This window comes from Heloderma suspectum, chromosome 4, assembly GCF_057233095.1.
Source record: "Heloderma suspectum isolate Gila_16-S chromosome 4, 16-S_ref, whole genome shotgun sequence".
In the NCBI taxonomy this organism is placed as follows: domain Eukaryota; kingdom Metazoa; phylum Chordata; class Lepidosauria; order Squamata; family Helodermatidae; genus Heloderma; species Heloderma suspectum.
Window position 1 is genome coordinate 291,193,477 of NC_139461.1, and position 22,801 is coordinate 291,216,277.

The 22,801-nt window shown below is 43.5% G+C and overlaps 1 protein-coding gene across 4 annotated transcripts in view; it reads left to right on the forward strand.

The window, feature by feature from the left end:
- Window positions 1-3,360: 3,360 nt before the first annotated feature.
- DOK5 (docking protein 5) overlaps window positions 3,361-22,801 on the forward strand; it is a 100,332-nt gene continuing 80,891 nt past the window's right edge. For 2 of the 4 annotated variants that reach the window (XM_084854183.1, XM_084854184.1), the window contains exon 1: window positions 3,362-3,788. In XM_084854183.1, coding sequence (XP_084710309.1) covers window positions 3,723-3,788 — 66 coding nt within the window. In that variant the 5' untranslated portion in view covers window positions 3,362-3,722. Of the gene's footprint in view, window positions 3,789-22,801 lie in introns of all 4 variants that reach the window. The other 2 variants (XM_084854182.1, XM_084854185.1) reach the window with 2 other exon arrangements.

Below are 22,801 nucleotides of genomic sequence, written 5' to 3' on the forward strand. Positions count from 1 at the left end.
AAAAAAGGACAGATATGCTAATGGTGGCTGCCATTAGCTTATCGCCGGAAAATCACAGTTGTAATTTGCGATTTTTGCACTATTTACAGCTGTAAAGCACTTACTTCTGTGTAAATTGCAGCTGTAAAGCACTCACTTCTATGTAAATTGCGGCCGTAAAGTGCTTTACGACTGCAGCTTACATAGAAGTAAGTGCTTTATGGTCACAATTTGTGTAGAAGTGCTTTACGGCTGGAAATGGTGTGAAATATGCAAATTATGGCTGTAATTTTCCCACAGTAGGCTAATGGCAGTCACCATTAGTGAATCTTGCCTTTTTTGAAGCTGGAAACATGCCCTGCATGAAATCTGAAGGATGTGCAGGTAAGGGGTGGGCGATCTGCTGCGGACTCTGCTGGTCGAATTCTTGGGAATCCAGCCTCATTGGAGTCTGCAGCAGATTTCTCCAGCATCCCTAATTGGCTCCCACTGTCCCTGGGATCAATAATCAATTATTATTATGGTGCTTTGCCCCTTCCACCAACTGTCCCTCTCTGTTCCCTATGCACAAGGAACTCTGGGAATAATAGTTCTTCAAAGAGATTTCACACAGGTATGGACACATTTTTATCTCTCAAACTGAAAGTCCTATTTTTAACTGCACAAGCAGCTGTCTGTTTGAGAAGGGCCTGGGAGTCTGGGACAGCAACTCACTGTGCTGAATGTTGCCTGTTCTGCTCTAGCACTGCTTAAAAAACAACAACAACAACCTCTTACAAGATCTGGATAATAGGTGCATAGATACAGGGAAGTATGCTTCCATAAATATCCTGAAATATCATCTACAACAGCCTTCCCTAACTTGGGACCCTACAGAGCACTTCAAGTACAACCCCCATCATTCCTAGCCAGTATGGCTAATGGACATACTATCTGAGGATAGATGGGTTTGTAGCCCAACCATGCTGGCTGGGGATGATGGGGACTGTAGTCCAACACATCTGGAGGATGCTAGGTTGGGAAAGCCTGATATCCAATTTAACCCCAATTTCCCCCCATCATAGTGATGGGGGTGCAGCCTAGGGGTGTGCCCTTTGGGTCTCTGGGCCCCAAAGAGTACCCTCCCCCGCCATGCTTGAGTTCTAGATCCCTTTCAAAAAGCACACAATGGGCATACAGAATGGTTCTTTTCCAGAAATAAACCATATTTTGTTGTGTACATTGAGGTTCCTCCCTGTTTTTGTCTCTCTCTTCAAATCTTTCTGGACCACCAAACCCCAGGAACCTGCAAGTATTTTTAATATGGGGTGGGGTGTCAAAGTGGTCAATATTGCCTGCCCTTTAGGTGCATTTATACATCTGCTTATTTGATAAGGAAATAATGTTAGATAAGCCATCACATTCAGTATTGCTGAAATGGGCTGATCACAACCATCTGTACGCTTGAAATTAGAAAAGGAGATAAATCTAAGACCCAGTAACTGATGAAAGTAAGAATGACAGAACGTCAATCACCCTTGGCTACAATGGCAGTCCTTTTTGCCTGATCATCCCTGGGACCGGGCGGTGGCCTCAGACACACATTTCTGACAATGTTAGGGGAGGGGGCTCTAACCTCTACTCCTTCCCCATACTTTCAGGGTCCATTCATCATCTGGGAGCCCCCAAATCCTGATTTCTGATTTTGATCCCCATGGGCAGAGTGGGGCCTGTTCATGTTATTTTTGTTCAGATTCAGAGACTAGCATGTTGTAACATAAAGAAAAATATATTTTAGACACTTTAATAAGTGGACAAATAAATAATTTGATGATGAGTATGATGTCTGGTGCCCCTTCAGGAATCACTGCCTTGTTGTGGCGAAGGGGCTTGCCTAACTCAGTGAAAACATAAGCTATGCCGTGCAGGGCCACCCAAGATGGACAGGTCATGGCGGAGAGTTCTGACAAAATGTGGTCCACTGGAGAAGGAAATGGCAACCCACTCCAGTATTCTTGCCAAGAAAACCCCATGGAACATATCCACCTAATGCGAAGAGAAAACTCCCTGGAAAAGACCCTGATGCTGGGAAAGATTGAAGGCAAAAGGAGAAGGGGACGGCAGAGGATGAGATGGCTAGATAGCATCACCGATGCAATGAATATGAACTTGAGCACACTCCGGGAGAGAGCGCAGGACAGGAAGGCCTGGCGTGCTGTGGTCCATCCATGGGGTCATGAAGAGTCTGACACGACTGAACGACTGAACAACAACAACAACAACAACAATGATGTCTGGTGACCCTCCTTAAGTACCCAGTGATGGAGGAAATGCACTCTGCATCTGCTCAGGGGCACATCCATCCATTCTCATTTTATATAATCAGGGGGTCCATCCCTGACATTGAAAACCAGTGCCAGGGACAGAGCCCTTGTGCAGTGGGGTAGCTAAGTAATTTAGACCCTGGACGTAATGGTCTTATAGGTCCCCCTTTAGATGGCCATGTTGTATTATTGCAGTTGTGAAGCACACAACTCACATCCCCCCGGAAGTGCTTCGACATTCCTGAAATGTTAGAGGGAAAAACAAAAACAAAACCCTGTTTGACAGCCCTGACAAAACAAAAAACAAAAAAAAGAGGAATACTCTGAGCATGTGCAGTGTCACATTTCAAACTTGCTGAAATCATAGCACTGTCATTTCAACATGAATAAAAGGGATGTTGTGTCTCCTATCCTGATGCTAAACACATGTGGGAATAAGCACCATTTGGTTGTAGAAAAGGGTTATATTTATTTTAAAGTAAAAAAAATGAAACGAACATCAGTACTTGTTATGTGCAGGCCAGGTTGGCTGCCACTGGCGATACAAGGACCCTAAAATGAAGAAGAAAAGTTACTGCCACAGGGATACTGGTCAGTGGAAGTTGGTGGCTCTGATGTCCGTGGGGCAGTGATCTGCTCTGGGTGTCAGTCAGAACCAATCAGAACTCTAAAGGAGCTATCCAAGGTGCAAAGCACTTGTTTGCCATGGCCCCACCACCTGCCACTTTCTACACGGTCATTTGGGGGACCCTGTGCTTTGGGGGATCCCGTGGGACTGTCGACTTTGGCCTCCAAGGCCCAACCCTAGATGCACCGCTGCAGTGGTGAGCCCCAAATTCAGTCCTGACTCCCCTTCCTTTCATGCCATAGGATGATTCCTTATTTTCCAGCTGCTGCAGCTTTTGGTCTTTGAAAGTGGGGAAGGGGAGAGGGTCGCTCATAGTTCCATGTGAATGGAGCAGGGTTGTTGTTGTTTTTTGTTCTTCTCCGGAGCAGCCAGCAAGTGAGGGCGGATCTTCTTCTCGCCCTCTAGAAGGGAAGGAGAGAAAGAAGGAGGGTGGAGGGAAAACTGGGCTGATTCTCTGATCTCATTCCACAAGCCAGTCAGCTGCGAGCTGTCTTTTTCCTCTGTCAGCTGATCCAGGCGGGGAGCCTTTTTCTGTCTCATTCACGCTTTTCTCATTTCCCCAAGTGGATTAAAAAAAGAAAAGAAAAGAAAAAGCCAAACAAGAACAAACCCCCAACAACTCTTGCCTGCGAGTTTCTGGGTCAGGACTGGAGGATTTATTCCAAAAACCGGTTGGTGGTGGTGGTGGGGGCAGGGCGATTTAAAACCAAACCAACAAATAACAACAACACAACAAGCGAAACAAGGCACAGACCCACGCTGGATTTGCACTGCAACTTTGCCCCAACTCCTTTCTTCCTCTCCAATCCGGGATGGCTTCCAATTTTAATGACATAGTGAAGCAAGGGTATGTAAAGATTAGGAGCAGAAGATTAGGAGTAAGTATTGTTTGTGATTCTCTCTCACCCCCCCCCCCACACCCCCCGATTTCTGTACCGTATTTCATTTGACAGCCTGCTGGGTTTGTTATGCTTGCTTTGCCAATTGTTCGCAGCGTTCGCCACGTGGGTTGTGTGTGAGGGAGCCCTTCGATTGTCTGAGGATCTGAATAGGGAACAAGGTTTCTTGTTTTGGTGTGTGTGTACGTGTGTGTTTTACCTTGGAAAGAGCCCGTCTTTTCCAGCTCTCTGCTGTCATGGACATTACAAATATAGAAACAGCTTGCAGTGCAATGCAATGCAAGGAACAGTTCTTGTTAACGGATGCAAAGGGGTGGGAAGCATATGAGATCCAGTGTTTGTCTCTGAATATACCATTCCAGGGGCTCAGCTGTGCTGATAAAATAGCAAGCTTTTGAATGTCACAGAACTCGTTGGACCAAGCATGAACTGGTGTATGTATGTCTTGGGGCTTGGGCAGGGAGCATGCTTTCATTACTAACGGAGTTTTCATCAAGAGATCAGAATTGTCTGAGAATGCTCTAAATAACCAGGTACCCGCTAACTTTCCACCAGTGGAGGCTGGTGGCTCTGATTTTTGTGGGGTTGTGAATCCACTGTGGGTTTTAGTCAGAACCAGCCAGAACTCTAAAGGAGCTATCCCAGGCACTGAACCTATGGGGGGGGGGGGGTTGAGTGGGATAGTATTTAGTACCTTGGATAGCTCCTTTGGAGTTCTGGCTGGTTCTGACTAAAACCCAGAGTGGATTCACAGCCCCACCAAAATCAGAGCCATGAGCCTCCACTGCTTTCCACTTTGGCTAATTCCAGAAGATGGGGTCCCTGTTAGTCTGTCAGAGCAAACAGACTTTAGGACTCCATTCAGTGCTCATGCACAGTTTCCATTCATTTCAGCAGGGCTTGCCCAAGAAAACTTCCTGACAGATTGGACATAAAGAGCATGGTGGCACCTTTGAGATGTGCAGCCTAATCCCAGACAGGTTAATTTCAGAAGTGAGCTCCCCAGTGACTTTGGTCATATTTACTGTTTATTAGTGTTGTGCTGAAAATTTCTCCCACATTTTTTTCAACCATTCTCTTTCAATACGATAGAAAAAAATTGCTTTCGAAAATAAATTCAAAGGAGGAGAAATTTTGGAGAAATTCTCATGGGTTGGGTTTGGGGTTCTTGGACTTACCTTACTTATGAGGTGGCTGAGGAATGTGCATGAGTGACCTGTCTCCCATCATACAATAATCTCTGTGGAGGCCTGCAGCCTCCTCAGCTTCCCCCACTTCAGTTAAAGCCAGCATGAGAAAGACATAAGGCAATTTCTCTCATGGGGCATTTTCAGTTCAGAACGTGCAGGAAGCCTGGGAGGCTGCAGGGTAATGGAAAGATGTGTAATAGAGAGAGAGAAAACATACCCAGCATCCCTCGGCCACCTTGCAGTGATTAGGTAAGCTCAAAAATACCACCAAAATTTTTTCAAAATTCTGCCTCAAAAAAGTGGAAGCCTCAACACAGTTGATGTTGATGCCACTTACAGCAACAGTGCAATAAACCAAAAATCTTAGGAAAAAAAAGAAAGAGCCTGCGCTACAACCCCTGACAATGGTGAGCCCTATCTGTGAGAAACTGTTGGAGAATATCTCTTCCCCTAGGCGAAATTCAGCGAAATTGTCCCCTCAATTTCTCTGCCCACAAATAGGCTGGAGAATTTTGAGAGGCCATTTGCGGACATCTCTACTGTTTATGCCAGTATACTGCTTTGAACTTTTATAAGTCAAAGTGGGGTATACACATTTTCAATAAAACATGCGTAGGATTGCAAACTAGGGCAGTAGGTTTTCTTTTGAGTCAACTTGCATAGGAGTGGGCTGCCATGGTGGTTTTCAGATGCGAGGCTAACAGTGCAATGCTATACATGCCTGGTCAGAAAATGACTTCAGTGGGACATACTCCCAGGGAAATGCATATAGCATTGCAGATTAACAACGCAATACTGCACAGGCAATACTGCACAGTTGAGTTCAATGGGACTTGCGCCCAGATAAGAGAGTATATGCAGTCTTAATCAGCTTTGGCAGAAATCAGTCTACAGGGAGAATATAAAATCCACATTGGCTGCAGGGGACATTCAATGTTTCTTTCATCTTGTTATCCACATCAACATATGAGTAATCAGAATGACAATTCTGGAACACGGTGATATTGCCGTGTAGATCTCAAAGAATCTATGGGAGGATGCACTTGTCCATTACTCTGATAAATGTCAGCTGATTCTTTTAAATGTGTTTATTATCCACTATGGATACAAGTGCGAGGGTCATTTCCTGAAACATACATGGAGATACCCTACTACCAAAAAGCATCTGCAGGTCCAACTTTTGGTGGTATGTTACCTGATCCTTCATTCTAGCAACATTTTGCACCGAACAAAAGCCACAGTGTGCTAAACGAACATGCAAATCGATTCTTAGTTTGAGTGTTGTGGGGAGAAAAACCACCCATACCAATCCAGGAGAGCTGTTACTGCACAGAGATGTTACCTGTATATGGTCATAAGTTTACATAGCATGGAAGGTGTGTGCAGAGAAAAAATACTTTGGGCATTTGTATGTTCAGGGATATCTCTGATCCCTTTTTATTTCAACACAGATCAGTGCCTTAATTTACCTTGTTTGGCTTTTCATTTTTTGTTTAAGCATTCATTTTGTTTACTTACACTTCCAGTTCATTTCGTAGTCTGGGTCTGGGGCCATGTTGTTTTATGTAGAAAAGAGATTTTATCTGTCAGTCTATCTAACTATGCACACACATGGAATGGGTCCTGGGAATTCTGGATTCAAATTTCTTCTGAAGTTCCTTGATAGGCTTATGCAATTCAACATATCTCTGCCTTGGTTCTTCCATCTAATAGGAACACTGTTCTATCTTGGAAGTGGTTCATATATAACATATATCTCAGATCTAGCTTGTTAGTGCAAGTGGCATGCTTTGTGCAACACAGAGCTTAGCATAGATGCCAGACTTGCAGATCTGACCTGCAAGGTGATTTCTGGAGTTCTGATATCCAAAGAAACCCCACTTTCACTAGGATAGCAAAAATGGGAAAGATCGTACGTTGTGAGAAGGAAAGAGTTAAAGCTTGCTAGGAGTATTTTGCATAGAGATGATACACTGTGGTTATTATAATGAAACATACTAAACTGACCTCTTGGACCAAGGTACAAAACAGCTATTGCATTCAATTGTCTTTACCTCCAGAAGTGGGTGCATTTTCCTTAATGTCTGTGTGCACCAGTGCTATTACGTTTGCAACATTCTTAGGGTCGTAGTTCAGATTTGTACTGTCATATTATTAAAATGTGCTTGAAATGGACAAGGTATATGGTCAGTGCTCTTAGCAAAACAGGCAGTTATTTCACTATTTAAGGAGATGTTGTGCCAGGTCTAAGGAAAAAAGTGCTTGCCTAGACAAGAGCTTAGGGTTTATACAAAGGGAAAGAGGTACATATTAAGTTTTGTCCAGAAAACTTTCTAACTAACTCATTTGTGCAGAGCAATTTAGCTATCCTGTGGTCTTTGAAATGTGGAAGTTTCTACTGATACAAAAACACACAAGGATTTAAAGAAAATGGTCTGATAATACTTCTAGGAAGATTATTTTCTCCTAATACTTTTGTCTCTTTTTAATTGAATAATGAAACAATAATTACTGTTTTAAATAAAGCTGCTGCTGCTGCTGCTGAATTTTGAGTTTGTATTAAACAGAACATTTCTAAACTAGGATATTCATTCTGTTAGCATCCATGAAGGCTACCAGGTATTATTTTGGGGAAAGAGGATACCATTTTGGAGTTTTAGAGTGCAATCCTAACTAGATAGGTGGTCGCCTCCCAACTCAAAGGTGACCGCCTATCCTAAGCAAGGCAGGACAGGCACTGTGGGGTGGGGATTGTTCCCTCTGCGCCTCTCCTGCCTTGCTATTTTTCGCTAGAGAGCTGTTTTTGGCTGTCTAGTGGTGAGGGGGCTGACTGGGAGAGGAAGCTGCCGTATGACACATTGGATGTGTCGTGCGTGCAGCTCTGCCCTTCCTGCCCCGGAATGCCCCCTGGAATGCCGCTTTTCAGTCGCTCCGCACTCCTCTTCAGAGTGTGGAGGATGGGGCTTCTCTGCCCTGCCTCTGAGGCAGCGTGGATGAGGGGGGAGGTCGGATTTCCGGGAACCGACCTTGAAGCGCGGGCTCCCAGGTCAGTTCCCAGAAAAGAGCATATCCTATGGCCCTCTAGACAGTGTCTAGTGGCCATAGGATTTCTCCTTAGAGTGCAATCCTATGCATGTTTAGACTGAAGAAAGTCCTGCAACTCCCAGCATTTCCCAGGCAGCATGGCTGGCTGGGGACTGCTGGGAATTGTAGGACTTTTTTGAGCCCTTCAATTAAACCAGTAAAGTGAAGATTATACCCCTTGCCCTTGTGTTTGAATCCATACTAAAATGTAATTTTTTTAAAGACAGTGTTGAAAATAGCAATAAAGAAGAGGTTGGGAAGTTGATGGGGGTGGGGGATAACCAAATATAACCACCCTTTTAAAATTAACCTGTAGGCTGTATAGTTTATAGATGCTATGTAAGTGATGCAAAAGTGCTGTGTTAATAAATGTGAGGGGTTTCTATGAAAAGCTCTGATTAACTTCTGGAAATGTTATATCTGACAAAGTGGGCTCTCCTCCAGGAAAGCTTATGCCACAATATTTTTTTTAGTCTTTAAAGTGCCAGAAGATTGCTGGTTTTTGCAGCAGCTGTCTAACATGGCTATCCCTCTGGAAATTATAGGTATTAACACCTGGTGGAATAGGGCTTGTAGCTTTTGTAAAGCCTCTAATTCTCAGGCAAGTGATCTACATTTTTCATTAGCAAGTAGAGTGATTCGTTATTAAGTAATAAAATACCTTGGACAGATTCCATATCAGTGGAATGCAGTATCTAAAAAGGAATTGCGCCATTCATTGCTTCATTTCTCTATTTGGCCATAAATGTTGTTTGTTAGTGTAATGGAAGTGGAGACTCTTTACAATCAGAGGGTTCTTGAGTTGTCAACTGGGGATAGAACTTTGTGTAGGTTTAAAGGGATATACAGCTAAACAGGAGTAAAGCACAGAGAATGACTTCAAGTGTGCACCTAACCGAACTCACAAGTAAAATCCCACGAATGTTGATGTGGCATACTTCTAAGTAAACAGTATAAGTAGTGGGCTCTCCCACACTGGAGGCATTCGAAAGGAAGCTGGACAGCCATCTGTCTGAGATGCTTTGACTTGGATTCCTGCATTGAGCGGGGGATTGGACTCGGTTTTATAGGCCCTGTTCAACCCTACTATTCTATGATTCTGTGATTCATATTTAGGGTAGTAGCCTTACAGTAGCCTTCCCCAACTTGATACCCTCCAGAAATGTTGGATTACAATCCCCATCATACCTGCCCAGTAGTGGGTGAGGTGAGCACATGCACTAAGTGATGGTTAGGGCACAATCCCATGCATGTTTAGACAGAAGAAAGTCCTACCACTCCCAGCATCCCCCAGCCAGCATTGGCTGGGGAATGCTGGGAGTGGTAGGACTTTCTTCTGTCTAAACATGCACAGGATTGTGGCCTTAATGACAGATCTCTCATGCCAATGTCAACTTTCTGAGGAGACCTCCATCTATTTCCAGGCATGTGAACATACACGGATGACCTAATACGCCATGTACTTGGCTGAAATGAAAGAAGTGCTTCGGTTCTGTAACCCCTCAACTCAATATCTATCTGCGTAAGAATACACAGGAAGGCAACCTCAGGAAATAATTATGAGATTTTAAAAAAATTGTTCTGACTAGAGAATTTATTGGGGACACTATCTTTGAATGAAAAGACTGTTGCACTTTTGGGGGTAGAATGAAAAAAAGGAGCCATTCTTTTGCCACATCAGTCAAGCTGTGCCTCCAATAAATATATAGAGGTTTGATGGCATTTCAACTTTGAGGAATTTCTGAAGTAAGTGATGGTACACGTTCTTGGCTGCTAGCCTGAAATGCCAAGCCACAGTCATAGCTGTGTTTGCTCTTTGATAAAAGAACGGCAGTTGTGAATCCTGGCATGTCAAGAAATGCTCAATTCTATCTGCATGTTGCTTTCCTATTTTGAAACACTCCCCCCACACCACAGTTGTTGTTACTATAATGCATATCTTAGTTTATCCAAGGAAGAGCAAGTAGCTATGAAGGATGTTAAAACCCCACCGCCAAACATTGTGGAAATCTCATTCATGGCTTCTGAGTTTTCAGCATTCACTGACTGCCTACACACTTTCAAGAATATCTTCATAGCCATAAGGGGAAGAAACTTGATAAAAGAAACAAAAGAAACAAAAAAGGAAGCAAAGATTCTCGGAAAGTATGCCCAGTCCCACAGTGCATTCGGCCCCCTCCCCCACCCCTTACTCCTATGGAATTATTGCAGATACAAAGTCCTGGCCTTAGTAGTTGATTGTGTTATCCCTCTGTCCTCATAATCTAATGATATGGAATAACAGAACAGTAGTTTACTGCTGTTACCAAAAAATAGTATTTTCTTTTATTATTTATTCTACCAATAAAAAGAGTTTCCTCAAATTCCAGAGGACTTGATGGAAACTGACAGTCACAAATTCACTACACTGTGAGGAAAACCACTCAGGTAAGTGCAAGTTACTCTTTCAACTGGAAACTGAATCCCCAGGCAGGCTACCATCAAGTGTACAAATTAATGCATAGAGGGGGGCTCTCCATGCATTCAAGTGTCCTATGTATGCACTGGGGCCTATGTAAGCATACCTCAACATGCATAAACATGCAGCATGTGATCCATCCTCTCCATTTTTGGCAGGATATGGGTCGGGTACAGTGAGCTTTCCTGCACTGAGATGTACGGGTACAGGTCCTTGTACAAATAGGACTTTGAAGACATGGGAATCGGAGATAGGGATATAGTCAGTGGGCATGATCCTGATCCCCCCCTCTATGCTTTCATTTGTTCTCTGGATGACCATCTACACAGGGCTCTAGTTTGTTGCAGACTGAGAGCAGTTAATAACTTAGCAATACACTGTGGGTGCAGATAGTATTTTTTTTTCAGATTTACATATGCTCTGCATGGATTACCTGTTGGGAATTTACTACAAGGTGGACTCTGAGTGCTTAGAGTAACTGTTTATATTACAGTAAATACTTAAGGATGGAATCAGTGTGCTGACAGATTTTTTTTTAGCAGAGGAAAAGAATGATCATTGAGCTCAGCTGGACAGTACAAGTCATGGCAGCAGGGTCACACAACATGAAGACTCTGCTTGGATCTTTTATCTTAGATAATAATAAATCACATGAACTTTTTGTGGTCATCCATTTATAAAGCCCTTTCAGTAGGATTTTGGGAGACATGGAGCTTTTCTACACGAGGCTGTTAATCACTGTATCTACTTTCAGTTTCATCACAGAATTGAGCTCTGAGCTCTGCACAAAGAGCTTTTCCTTTCCAGCTTTTCTGCTGCATAACCTCTAGGTGGCACTGTGCTATAGTGGAATTGTGCAAATACACAAGTAGGAAAATACCTTTTCTTTTGCTTTCAGAAATAATACCCTATTTACTCTGCTCTAAAAACCCCCACACATCTGGGAAGGTGCTCTTAAAAAACAAAAGTGAAACTGGAGGGCCACTATATCATCTAAAACCCCCCATAAACAACCATGAGTAAGGTATCATGAGTGCACAGTAAATGCCTTGTGTAGAAAAGGCATGGTTGTGCCCAGGAGTATAGCCTTATAAAGTACTTCCATGGATGATCCAGAGGTTAGGCTGGCAGGAGGGGAGGGATGCAGATGTTGGTGCCCTGAGGCTGTTGGGATATCCTGAAGAGGACTATGAAAGCTGGAGTAATCTTCAAACAAAAACACTACTTTCTCTTTTGTCTTATCTAGTGCTGTGTAACTAGATGTCAGTCCTTGATGTATTTATTCACTATATTTATAATCTGAACTCAATGTGCTTTACGATTTAAAATAATGGCATACAGTCTAGACATAGTGCCAAAGGAAAAGGAATGGCGATGGAAGAAGAAAATAAGGATATGTTCTTCCAAAATGTTACAAAATGAAGTTAGAGAATAGCCACTGACAGAAGCAGTTTTGGGAGGGGAGGAGCCAAATTGCAATTGGTTTCAGCCAAGCCAATGGAAGGGATCTCACTGTGTTTTCCAGGACAAAGGAGAACACAAAGTCATATAACATTGCTAAAATCAGAACCAGTGGAAGAAAATATATAGACAAGGCTTCGCTCCAGGATAGCAATCAGAGCATATATATGCAGAGGAAAGAGAATTACCAAGTGATAGCCAAAGCCTAATTTAAAATCTGATTTGGCTTATTTACTGTTAGTAAAAGAGCAGTTTTACATGCTGTTTAAATACTGGGAATTAGCATATTTATTTAATTAAAAAAGATGTTGCCATAGCAACATTAACATCATGTCCTCCTACTGTCAAAGAAGATATGTTCTGGAGTAAAATTATTTTATCACAACTCCAAATCACCACACTTTTATTAAAAAGATATCCCTGGTTATCCAAGACAAAACATGTATGTATGTATGTATGTATGTATTTATCTGACCACCTTTTGGCCCTCCAAAAAGCCTCCAAGGTGACTTCCAGGTTTAAAATAGAATCCCAACAATAAAAATAGTGCAATAAAAACAAATATAATATGGCTGAAATCCTACCTGGGAGTAAGTCCCATTGAACTCAATGGGATTTTACTGTCTTTCAGTAAAACAGTATGTGCGCCAACCTTTTTCTAATTATGTGCAAAATTATTTTCCTATACAATCTTACATCGGGAGTCTTCCCCTCCCCTTAAACCTCTAGGTGAAATACTTCTGAGCTTGTATAGAGTGTCTTCCCATATGTTCCTTATGTTCCTGCATACGTCTGCAGTATGCCATGGAATGGCTTTGCATCCTAGCAATTGGCCAAGACAATCAAAATGCTGGATGGACATGTAATACTGGACATGTAAGGATCACGTTACTTAAAACAACAACAACACTTAGGCTGCAGTCCTATATCTACTGATCTGGGAGAAAGCGCTATTGAACTGCATGAGTTTGATTTCTGAGTACAAATGCATAGGATTGCCCTGTTTAATTTATCCCTGTTCTTTGGAAACTGACTGATGAAAATGGATTATGAGAACCAGTGGAGACCAGTGGCTCCAATGTCAGTGTGGCAGTGAATCCACTCTGGGTTTCAGTCCAAATTCACCTTGGATAGCTCCTTCAGAGTTCTGACTGGTTTTGACCAGCCTCCACTGCTTCCATCTTAAAAATGTTTGCTACAGACAGATATACGGGGCCTCCCCACACACATAACAGGCAGGGAGATGAGAAAGAGGTGGCAACAACACTGGTGGCATGGTGGAGGACACAGTGTCATGGCTGCGGAGGAGAAAAAACCAGCATGATATGGAAAATGGGATTTCAATTGGGAAATGACACCTGGGACAGGGGCAACTAAACACATCCCATTCCAGTCCTTGCCCTGTGCCACTGCTTTTATGTGGTGAGGGGAATGAGATGCGTAGGTGCAGTATATCTGGGAGATCTCCCATGTCACATGTAGGTTTCCCCTAAAATTCTGAGTTGTTTGGAGTAGACACTGTAATTGCTACATATTTTTCTTGCATAGTGAGATTGAAAGAGCTTTAATCACAATAGTATGTTGCTTTTGAAATATGCTGTACAGCTTTCCCCAGCATGGCACCTTCCAGATGCTAGGTAGGGGATGTTGGGTCCTGTAGTCCAACTCATTTGGAGGGCACCTGGTTGGGAAAGGCTGTTCTAGAGTCTAGGCAATGAAAACTGATTGAAAATTACACTTCCAGCTATCTTGTTTAGATGATGATTTCCTTTTCTGTAGGTCAAGCTCACTACCTCCTTGTCCTACTGTTAGTGGATTGGATGAGTTGCTGATATACATTCTGATATACTGATATACATTCCACAATTTGCAAAACTACCAGAAGAAGCTTTCCCTTCCAGTGCTTGAGTCCAAACACAGGCAATTCCTTTGGCTTCCTCCCTCGTGATCCCCCCCCCCCGACTTTTTATAATCCTTGCAGACTTCCTGAGAATCTTGTACAATTTGTCAAAATCCACCTTCACATACCCCAGGTTTTATCGCATTCAGAAATAACATCGTCTTTTGCCACCAATGAAGAAAAATCCCAAGTGCAGAGGCTTCAGTTTATATATAGAGTGTGAGCTGCTTAGACCTGGCCATTCCATAGTAACTTCCGTTCTGTATCTTTGATATCCTATTTAATGAGGCAATTTGAGGACAAGGCTTGGAACTGGCAGTGCCCAGTCTTGGATATGAGCCACCAAATGTGCTCACAAACTGGTTTAGAGCCACCTACCGCTGTTTCTGGTTGATGACTCCGGATACTACCTCACTAACTACTTCCCTCCCACTGCTGCCTCCTCCTGCTGGTTTAGCAGTGATGGCATTTTTAATGACCAGTGGCAGGTAAAGAACTACAGAGGGTCAAAGTGGTAATAGCAGAGACATGTGCATCAGACACCTAATTGATGCTAGGGATAGCTATAGAACAGGTCTTGTTAGGCTCCATGTGCAGGGAGCTAAATTTAATCTTCCTGTCCTCAACCTTAAATTTCTAATCCCCTCCACTAAATCATTCTGGTTTAGGAAGACTGATTCACACACATTTGTATATGTAAAAAGTTTTATGTTGTAATCAGAAAATTGTGTGTGGTCCTCTAACCCAAACTTGAGTGTTATAGTCCAGGGAGGAGGATATTTTAAGTTCTTCCTCCCTGTTATCCTTATGCTGTTTGGAAGGATGGAATCTATCCTGTTCTGAGCTAAAAGAGTCCTTGAGGATAGTGTTTAATTAGAATCTAAGGGCTCCTAATTCCTCTGATCCCAATACATGTGTTTCCTCTGATCCTAAGTTCTTTCCTCATCACTCTTTCAGCTGAGAAGGGGTTAGAGTCCTTGACAACTTATATCATCCTTGAGTAGGGTGGGGAGAATCACAAAAGCTGGGAACATAACCAAAATTGTATTTATACGGACTTAAAAAGTCACCTGTTTGTTCTACAAACTAATCCCCAAACATACATGTCATCCACCTTAAGACATTCTTGTTAACATTGAACCCTAATGCTACTCAAAATTAAAAAGTTGAAGCAACATCTGCCTCAGGCACTTTTTCTTCTTTAGCATCCAGCTGATCCAAACCCCCTTGTCTTTCTATTGAAGACCTAACAGAAATGGACTGATCCTTTACAAGAAACAACTTTTTAACTGTCTATTCTTATTGTTTCAGGAGAATATATATATTCTTTGTATGTATAGCTTTGTAGTACATACAGTTAAATCAAGTGGATATTTATCTTAACCAGCTTTTAGTTTAAAGATGAAAAACAGCCTCATGTGTTTTCTTTCCTGAGTCCTAAAAAATTATATCCATCTTTCTGTTAAATGAAGCGTTTGTTGACCTTCTGCCCCCTTGGGCACTCCCTGAAAAACTGCATTGTTCTACCTGTTATTATCTATTTCTTCCATTTTAATAACTTATGAATGCCCAGTTCTCACTTCTGCAGTTTGTTAGACATATCCACTTATTTATCCTGCATTCATTTTTGTATTTGGTCATAATATCGGGCCTCCTTTCTGATGGTGGCAGCAGCGGAGCGTTCACTGACAAAATAGAAGTCCTGTATAGGTAGATGGTTCTCAGGTCCGGGAATTGCACGTGCAGCCTATCCTAGACAGGGTTGCATTCCCCTTTGAAGAAAAGGTGCCTGGGCTGGCCCAAGCCCAGAATTTGGCTTGGGCAAGATAGTACCTCCCCCCACTCCATGTACAAAAGTTGATTGGACTGACAGTGGAATCTTACTTCAGTGCCCTACTGTCCTACTGAAGATGCAGTAGGACAGCATCTTTGGCTGCACCTAAGAGCAGCAGGTTAGTTTAGGGGGTTCAGGACAAACCATGTGGCACCAACAGGTCTGTGCTGCTTGCCACCACCTCCCACCCCATCTCCCACCTGAGGTTGGTGTCTCACTCTACCTAATGGCAGGGCCAACCCTGGCAGGTGTGTCATTTAGGGCTACTCCTGGATTCAGCTTTGTCCCTGGAGGCCTCAGTGACCTCAGTGGCTTGAATTACTTTTTACCAGCTTCAGCTGGTTTGCTAGCCATGACTGTTCCTGGATAGGGGTAGTCTACCCACTGTGGTCCATGCTCTGATAATTTCCCGATTGGACTAGTGTAATGCACTGTACATGGCCCTGCCTTTGGAGGTGTCCCAAACACTTCAACTAAGGCAGAAAGCAGCTGCTAGAATGTTAATGGATGTGGTTAGATGGAATCTTATTATGTGGATCCCAAGGGAGCACTGGTTGTTGTTTGCTTCTATGGTCAATTCAAGGTACTGGTACTTACCTATAAAGCCCAAAATGGTACTTACCTATAAAGCCCAAAATGGCTTAGGACCCAAATAACGGAAGGAACACCTCTCCCACTACCAGCATACCCCAGCAGAGGAGGCTGTTCTTAAGGTTCCTTCTTCTACTCGCTGTCAGTGGAGGCTGGTGGCTCTGATTTCGGTGGGGCTGTGAATCCACCAGCCAGAACTCTAAAGGAGCTATCCAAGGTGATGAACCTATTTCGGGGCTAGGATTCAGCACTCTGGATAGCTTGTATTCAGCCATGCATACATCCTGCTGCTGCACGTGAGGATCTATGCAGTGGGTTGAACATTAGTGATGGCTGAGAATATGGTTAGGTTTGCGTCTTAATGCAAACTTACCAAATTTGCATTCTCCAAACTTATACACAAACCAGAATGCAAGGTTATCGTGATATTTGCAGTTTCCTGAATTTTGCCATGCAGTTCTCAAATTTAAAAATTCACATAAAAATGCATATGATAGGGAGAAGTGCACACAAAATGTATATTACATTACAGAAAAGTGTGCACAAAATCATATATTATGAGAAATCATTTACAAAACATATCTGTACTGCATATTAGAAAAGTGAATATAAAAATGCATACATTTAGACAAGTGTGCATGAAAATACATACCCATTTTCACGCGGATGTAATAAAAGCAAATTCACAAACTGATGCAGAAATAGAACTGCAGAAATAATGGGAAAAATTAGAAGTTGAGCAGAACCGAACTGGACAGATTTGTCCATCCCTAAGATATCTCCAAAATATTCCTAAAGCCAGATGCCAGGGGACATAAGAATAAACCAGTAGCTCTTTGTAAGACCTCTTCTTCTCAGATTATATCAGGGTGATGAGGCAGTAAAAGGTACAGTCACCCTCCACAAATCCAATTGTGTTAACTGCTATGAAGCGCAGAGTGTACCAAAGTCTTGGTGGTGGGAGGAGAAAGCACACATACCTGTCTCAGGAAGCTATTCCCCCACCCCAGAACTTCACTCAGGCCCAAAGCACATGAAGGCAAAAGGAGAAGAGCACAGCAGAGGATGAGATGGCTAGGTAGCATCACTGATGCAATGAACATGAATTTGAGCACACTCTGGGAGAGAGTGGAGGACAGGAAGGCCTGGCGTGCTGTGGTCCATGAAGAGTTGGACATGACTTAACGACTGAACAACAACAAAAATTTGGCAATATGTTTTGCAGGTGTGTGTGTGGGATCAGGACCACAGCAGGGGAATGGTGAACGCCCCTACACCCTGCACTAGGGTCCTGATCAGGCCCCATGTGCTTACTCTAGAGTAAAAAGAAAAGAAAAGAAGAAAAAAAGACATAGCTGTGAGTGATGCCTTTAAAGCCATATGTCCTTTGGACCCCAGATACAAAACAAACCAGGGAAAATGGGATTGGCTGAAGCTTCATTCCATTAGTGATCTGGTTCCTCCTTCTTGGCCAGTATCTTCCAGCTGTTGTTGTTGTTCAGTCGTTCAGTCGTGTCCAACTCTTCGTGACCCCATGGACCATAGCACGCCAGGCCTTCCTGTCCTGTGCTCTCTCCCGGAGTGTGCTCAGGTTCATATTCATTGCATCGGTGATGCTATCTAGCCATCTCATCCTCTGCCGTCTCCTTCTCCTTTTGCCTTCAGTCTTTCCCAGCATCAGGGTCTTTTCCAGAGAGTTTTCTCTTCACATTAGGTGGCCAAAATATTTGAGCTTCAGCTTCAGTATCTGTCCTTCCAATGAGCACTCAGGGTTGATTTCCTTTAGGATGGACTGATTTGACCTCCTTGCAGTCCAGGGCACTCGTAAGAGTCTTCTCCAGCACCACAGTTCGAAAGCATCAATTCTTCGGCGCTCAGCCTTCCTTATAGTCCAGCTCTCACAGCCATACTTCCAGCTGTACCACCTGTGATCTACCAAGCCAAATGCAGCCTTCCAGAGTCTCCATGTGAGTCAGGCACCTACAGCCTACCATTCATGACCAGAAGGCTATGTTTGGGTTACTGGGTCACAAGTTGTGCATGCTTCCTCTAGCTCAGGGATCCCTAGTGTTTTTGGGTTGAGGGCCACTTCTAGAATTTTGAGACTGTTGTGGATGCTCTCACGAAGTGGCTGCCATCAGTGGGCTTGTGTCACATTTCCCTTGGGCCCCCTCTTTCCTGATGCACTCTCACACACAAATAGAGATGCTTCAATCTCATGCCGTTAATTCACTATCAACAGGTTCATTACAGATCCTTGAAGACTCTCAGGCTACAAAGGAATGCCTCCAGGGGATTTAAAAGGGAACACCGAGGTTGACTGCAGTTTGAAGTGAGGTTTGCTGGCTAGACTAACTTAGGGAGGGAGGTCCTGCCCTTCCAGGGATGCTTACCTACGTCACCTGTCATGCATCGCTAACTGGGTCGACCATCTGAGCTCCGCCCCTGACGTTTCCCTCTTAGCTCTGCACCGCAGTCTAACATCTCTTAGTTCACAGCCCCCACTCTCCTCGTCCTCCTCGTCCTCCTCCCAGCTTCTCACAGAGGGGGGCAAGGGGGGGGGGGCTTCAAGCCTGGCCACCTGGGAGTTAGTAACCTGAGAAGCATGCCTACCCATATCTGAACTGGCATGGGAAAATGCATCCCCCAGTTCTGGCTGTTCCTTGTCTGAATCTGAGCTGCTAACTATCTCCCTGTGCTCAAAATCAATCCTGACAGCTTGCCCATTCTTAAAATGGCTACTGTGGTGGGCATGGCCAGTCTCAAAACACTCATTTCCCAAATGGCAAAGTGGTGAGACTAAAAGAAAAGTAACCTGCCAAAGAACCTAAGTACAAGGTAGAGGTGGGGGCCTGAGCAGTGGCAACGGGTGTCTCCAGTTCCGGTGGGGTAGTAATTCCATTCTGGGTTTCAGTTACCACCAGCCAAAACTCTAAAAGTGCTATCCAAGATGCTGAGCCTTATCCCAAAATGGGTGCAGCACCTTGGATAGCATGTTTAGAGTTTGAGTTGGTTGTAACTAAAACCCTGAAGGGAATCACCACACCTCCGGAACTGGAGTCACCAGCTGCCACCGGATCTGAGCTCCAAAACACAAACCCCCAATTTTGAATCCAAATAAAGATGGTGTTGGAGGGCAGCCCTTCACTTTGTGGCATGCCAGCCTCCCCAATGTAAAACAAAACAAATATGTTTAATTAAAAATAACTTCAATAAAATAAAAATATGGAGGGGCAGGGACTCTGGCAGGGACCACAATAAGAGTCAATGGGCACCATGTTGGATACCCCAGCTCTGTCTTATAATCCCCTAATGTACAGGGTTTTAGTTATCTCTTGATGTTTCAACATATACCATCTTTAGAATGTGAATTAGTACTTTCTTCTATTGCCAAAAATTCTTGACAGGCAATTTGCTTGATTTGCCTGTTTTTCAATTATTAGAAAACCAAGGGGAAACCCAACTGTGTGTGTGTGTGTGTGTGTGTGTGTGTGAGAGAGAGAGAGAGAGAAGCTGTGATATTTATATTCACTGTGCTTCTGTCAGATGTTTTGTTTCACGACCTGCTCAAATGTGCTCTTAGTGGGTTGATGTGTAGTTTGTAATTCCAGGCCATGTTTTCCCCAGATTCTATGGATTTATGCTCTTGCCTCTTCATGAAGGAAAATTTGCCAAGACAAACTGCTAGTTGTCACTGAAGTTTTACAAAAGATTTTTTTTTTTAAATACTCTTACAGCAACATCTTGTGAAATTCTGGCTTTCATGTGCTAGATATGATGCCTCATGCATGGGATGAGCCAGGTTAGTGATGAAATTTGCTCTTGAAAGAAGTTCAAGATTACTAAATTATTATTAAAATTGGCCATGGCTGTCAAGCCTGTCCTGGGATTGTAGAACAGCAATAATAGACATACAGTATCTGACAGTGTCTGAATTATTCTTTGTTAGAAATTCTTTGGTCATCTTTGACATTCTATCCAATGATTTACCTTTGTAAATATTTCCAGGATGTGTTGTAAGAGAAAAAGATATTTATTTCTCTTATTCCCTTGGAATGGAACATGTGCTCAGATCATACTTTTTGTTTCTTCTTGGTAAGATATGTTTTCATCATGAAACATTAACATTTTGCAAGTCGTCATGACTGATCTGGTTTTATTCTGCTGTTTGTGTGCTGTGTGTTTTAGTTTTTAACCCTGTTAATAGGACTACTGTGTATACTTCCTTGGGCACTTCCAGTAAATACATAGCTATTAAAAGAGAAGTCTTTTTAAATAACATTAGATTTTGCATAAAAATAGAGATTGCTCCTATCTTTGAACTGGAGCCAGATAGTATGGCTAAAGTGAAAGGGTGCTTCCACAGGGTAGCAGCCCATGTTCAGGAAGACATGCATTTCCATATCCCCTCTTAGGCCACAGCAAGCTAGGGTCTTTTTCATTCATGCTGGTGTCGCATTATGGTGCTGAGGACATAGGGGCAGGACTTAGCCAAGGGTGGGCCTGGGGGTGAATGACTTCTCCCAGGTCCACACTTCAAAAGGTCCAGACAATTTTTGAATTAGCTTGCTAAATTGGAATTGTGATGTATGGCTTAGAAGACTGGTCAACCAGAAAAAAATCAACTGTAGTGAATGCCCGAATTAATAGCTAAGGGCTAAGGACTGAGGTGAAAGAGAAAGAGATGGGTGTTTCTTAAGTTAATAAGAACATAAGAACATAATAAGAGCCAGGCTGGATCACACCAAGGGTCCATCTAGTCCAGCATTCTGCTCACACAGTGGCCAACCAGCTGCCCACGTATTTGTTTCCTATCCTTCTTACAATGAGCTCAGGAAAGCATGCACAGTTCTCTCTCTCTCTCTCTCTCTCTCTCTCTCTCTCCACCTCCCCTCATATTACCCTTACAATAACCCTGTGAATTAGATTAGATGAAGAAATAGTGACTGGCCCCAGATTGCCCAGCGGGATTCAAGGAAGACTTAAATCTGCATCTCACCAATCTCAGTGTGCCACTCAAGCCCAGAGGTAGGCAACCTTTTTTGGCCCACTTTCTCAAAGCAAGCATGTCAGACGTGGTCAGCTCCCTTGCAAAACATGGGCAGGGCCACTGTAAACTTTCTGTCTTACATCCACATGCATTCATAAACATCCACACATAACACACATATCCACTGTCATCCATCTCTCTCAGATGCACACATAGAGATACATATATTTCTCCTGCTCTCTCCCCTGCATCAAATTCCAGGGAGCATAATGCATTTATCATTCAAAACACAGCCCCAATTCCAAAGGGAAACACACTGAGACACACAGACACACATTCACTTCCAACTCTCTACAGTTTCCCCCCACCCTCCCAAAACACTGTTGCAAATCCTGCTTACTTACAGACACAGTCGTCCTTACTGTTCTGCAATCCCACCGTAGCGAAACGTTCAGCCACAGCAAAGCTGGGCCCTTTGCAGCTGAAGGTTGAGCTGAAACAGAAAGAGCTGGAATGTCACCTCAGAAAGCACACACACCTCTGGAAAAGCACGAGTGGTTCTGGGAAAGAATGAAGCAACACAAACATGCCAGTGTGCTCTGGAAAGTCATGAAGAAGGCATGATTGCCTTGGAAATGACTAAAGAATGCTGAAACATATTGGGGTACTTTGTTGCAGTACAAATTGCCCTAAATGCAGGAACAAAGGCAAGAGGAGGCATAGCCAAGGTGTGGGAGTGTGGTCTGGGGAGGAGAGCTGGGGGGCAGACTGATTGGCCTGCAGGTCGGATCTGGTCCAGGGCTAGAAGTTCTCCACTGCTGCTCCATTGTGGCCACCAAGTGACAAGGCAAACTGGAGGCACAATAGTAAGTGGAACATTGAATATCCAGTGAAAATGCTTCTGTAACCTTCCAGAAGTTGTAACTGCACTCATTCAGAGAGAGAACCATAAAGACAAAAGGCCTTCAAGTTCAGCCCTTAACCACAAGGTTCGATCATCGAAACATTGTCTTCCTGACTACAAGTGGAAAACAAGAGTGATTAAAGTTCATAGTACAGGGTACATGCAGTAAAGACTCTTCTAGGCATCAGAAAGCCAAGATGACCAACACTGCTGTTGAGGTGGGTAACAGATTGTAGTAGAACGGAAAGTACCCAGGGGAAAGATGAAATGAGATGAATGTCACCAGTAGTGACTAGATAAATGGTAGAGGAACCCAATAACTTGCACAAACTGAGAAAGAACAGTGGTGGAGAACCAGAAGAGTTGATCAAGATGGAGTAAGCTAAAGACACCAAGGGTGCAATCCTATCAGGATAGGTGGCCACCTCCGAACTTGAAGGCAACCACCTATCCAATGCAGGGCCTGCATTTGTGGCTAGACAGCCGATTTCGGCTGTCTAGCCATGGGAAGGCGGACTGGGGGAAGTCGCTGCCAGACGACACATAGGATGTGTTGTACTGGCATTTCTGCCTTCCCTGC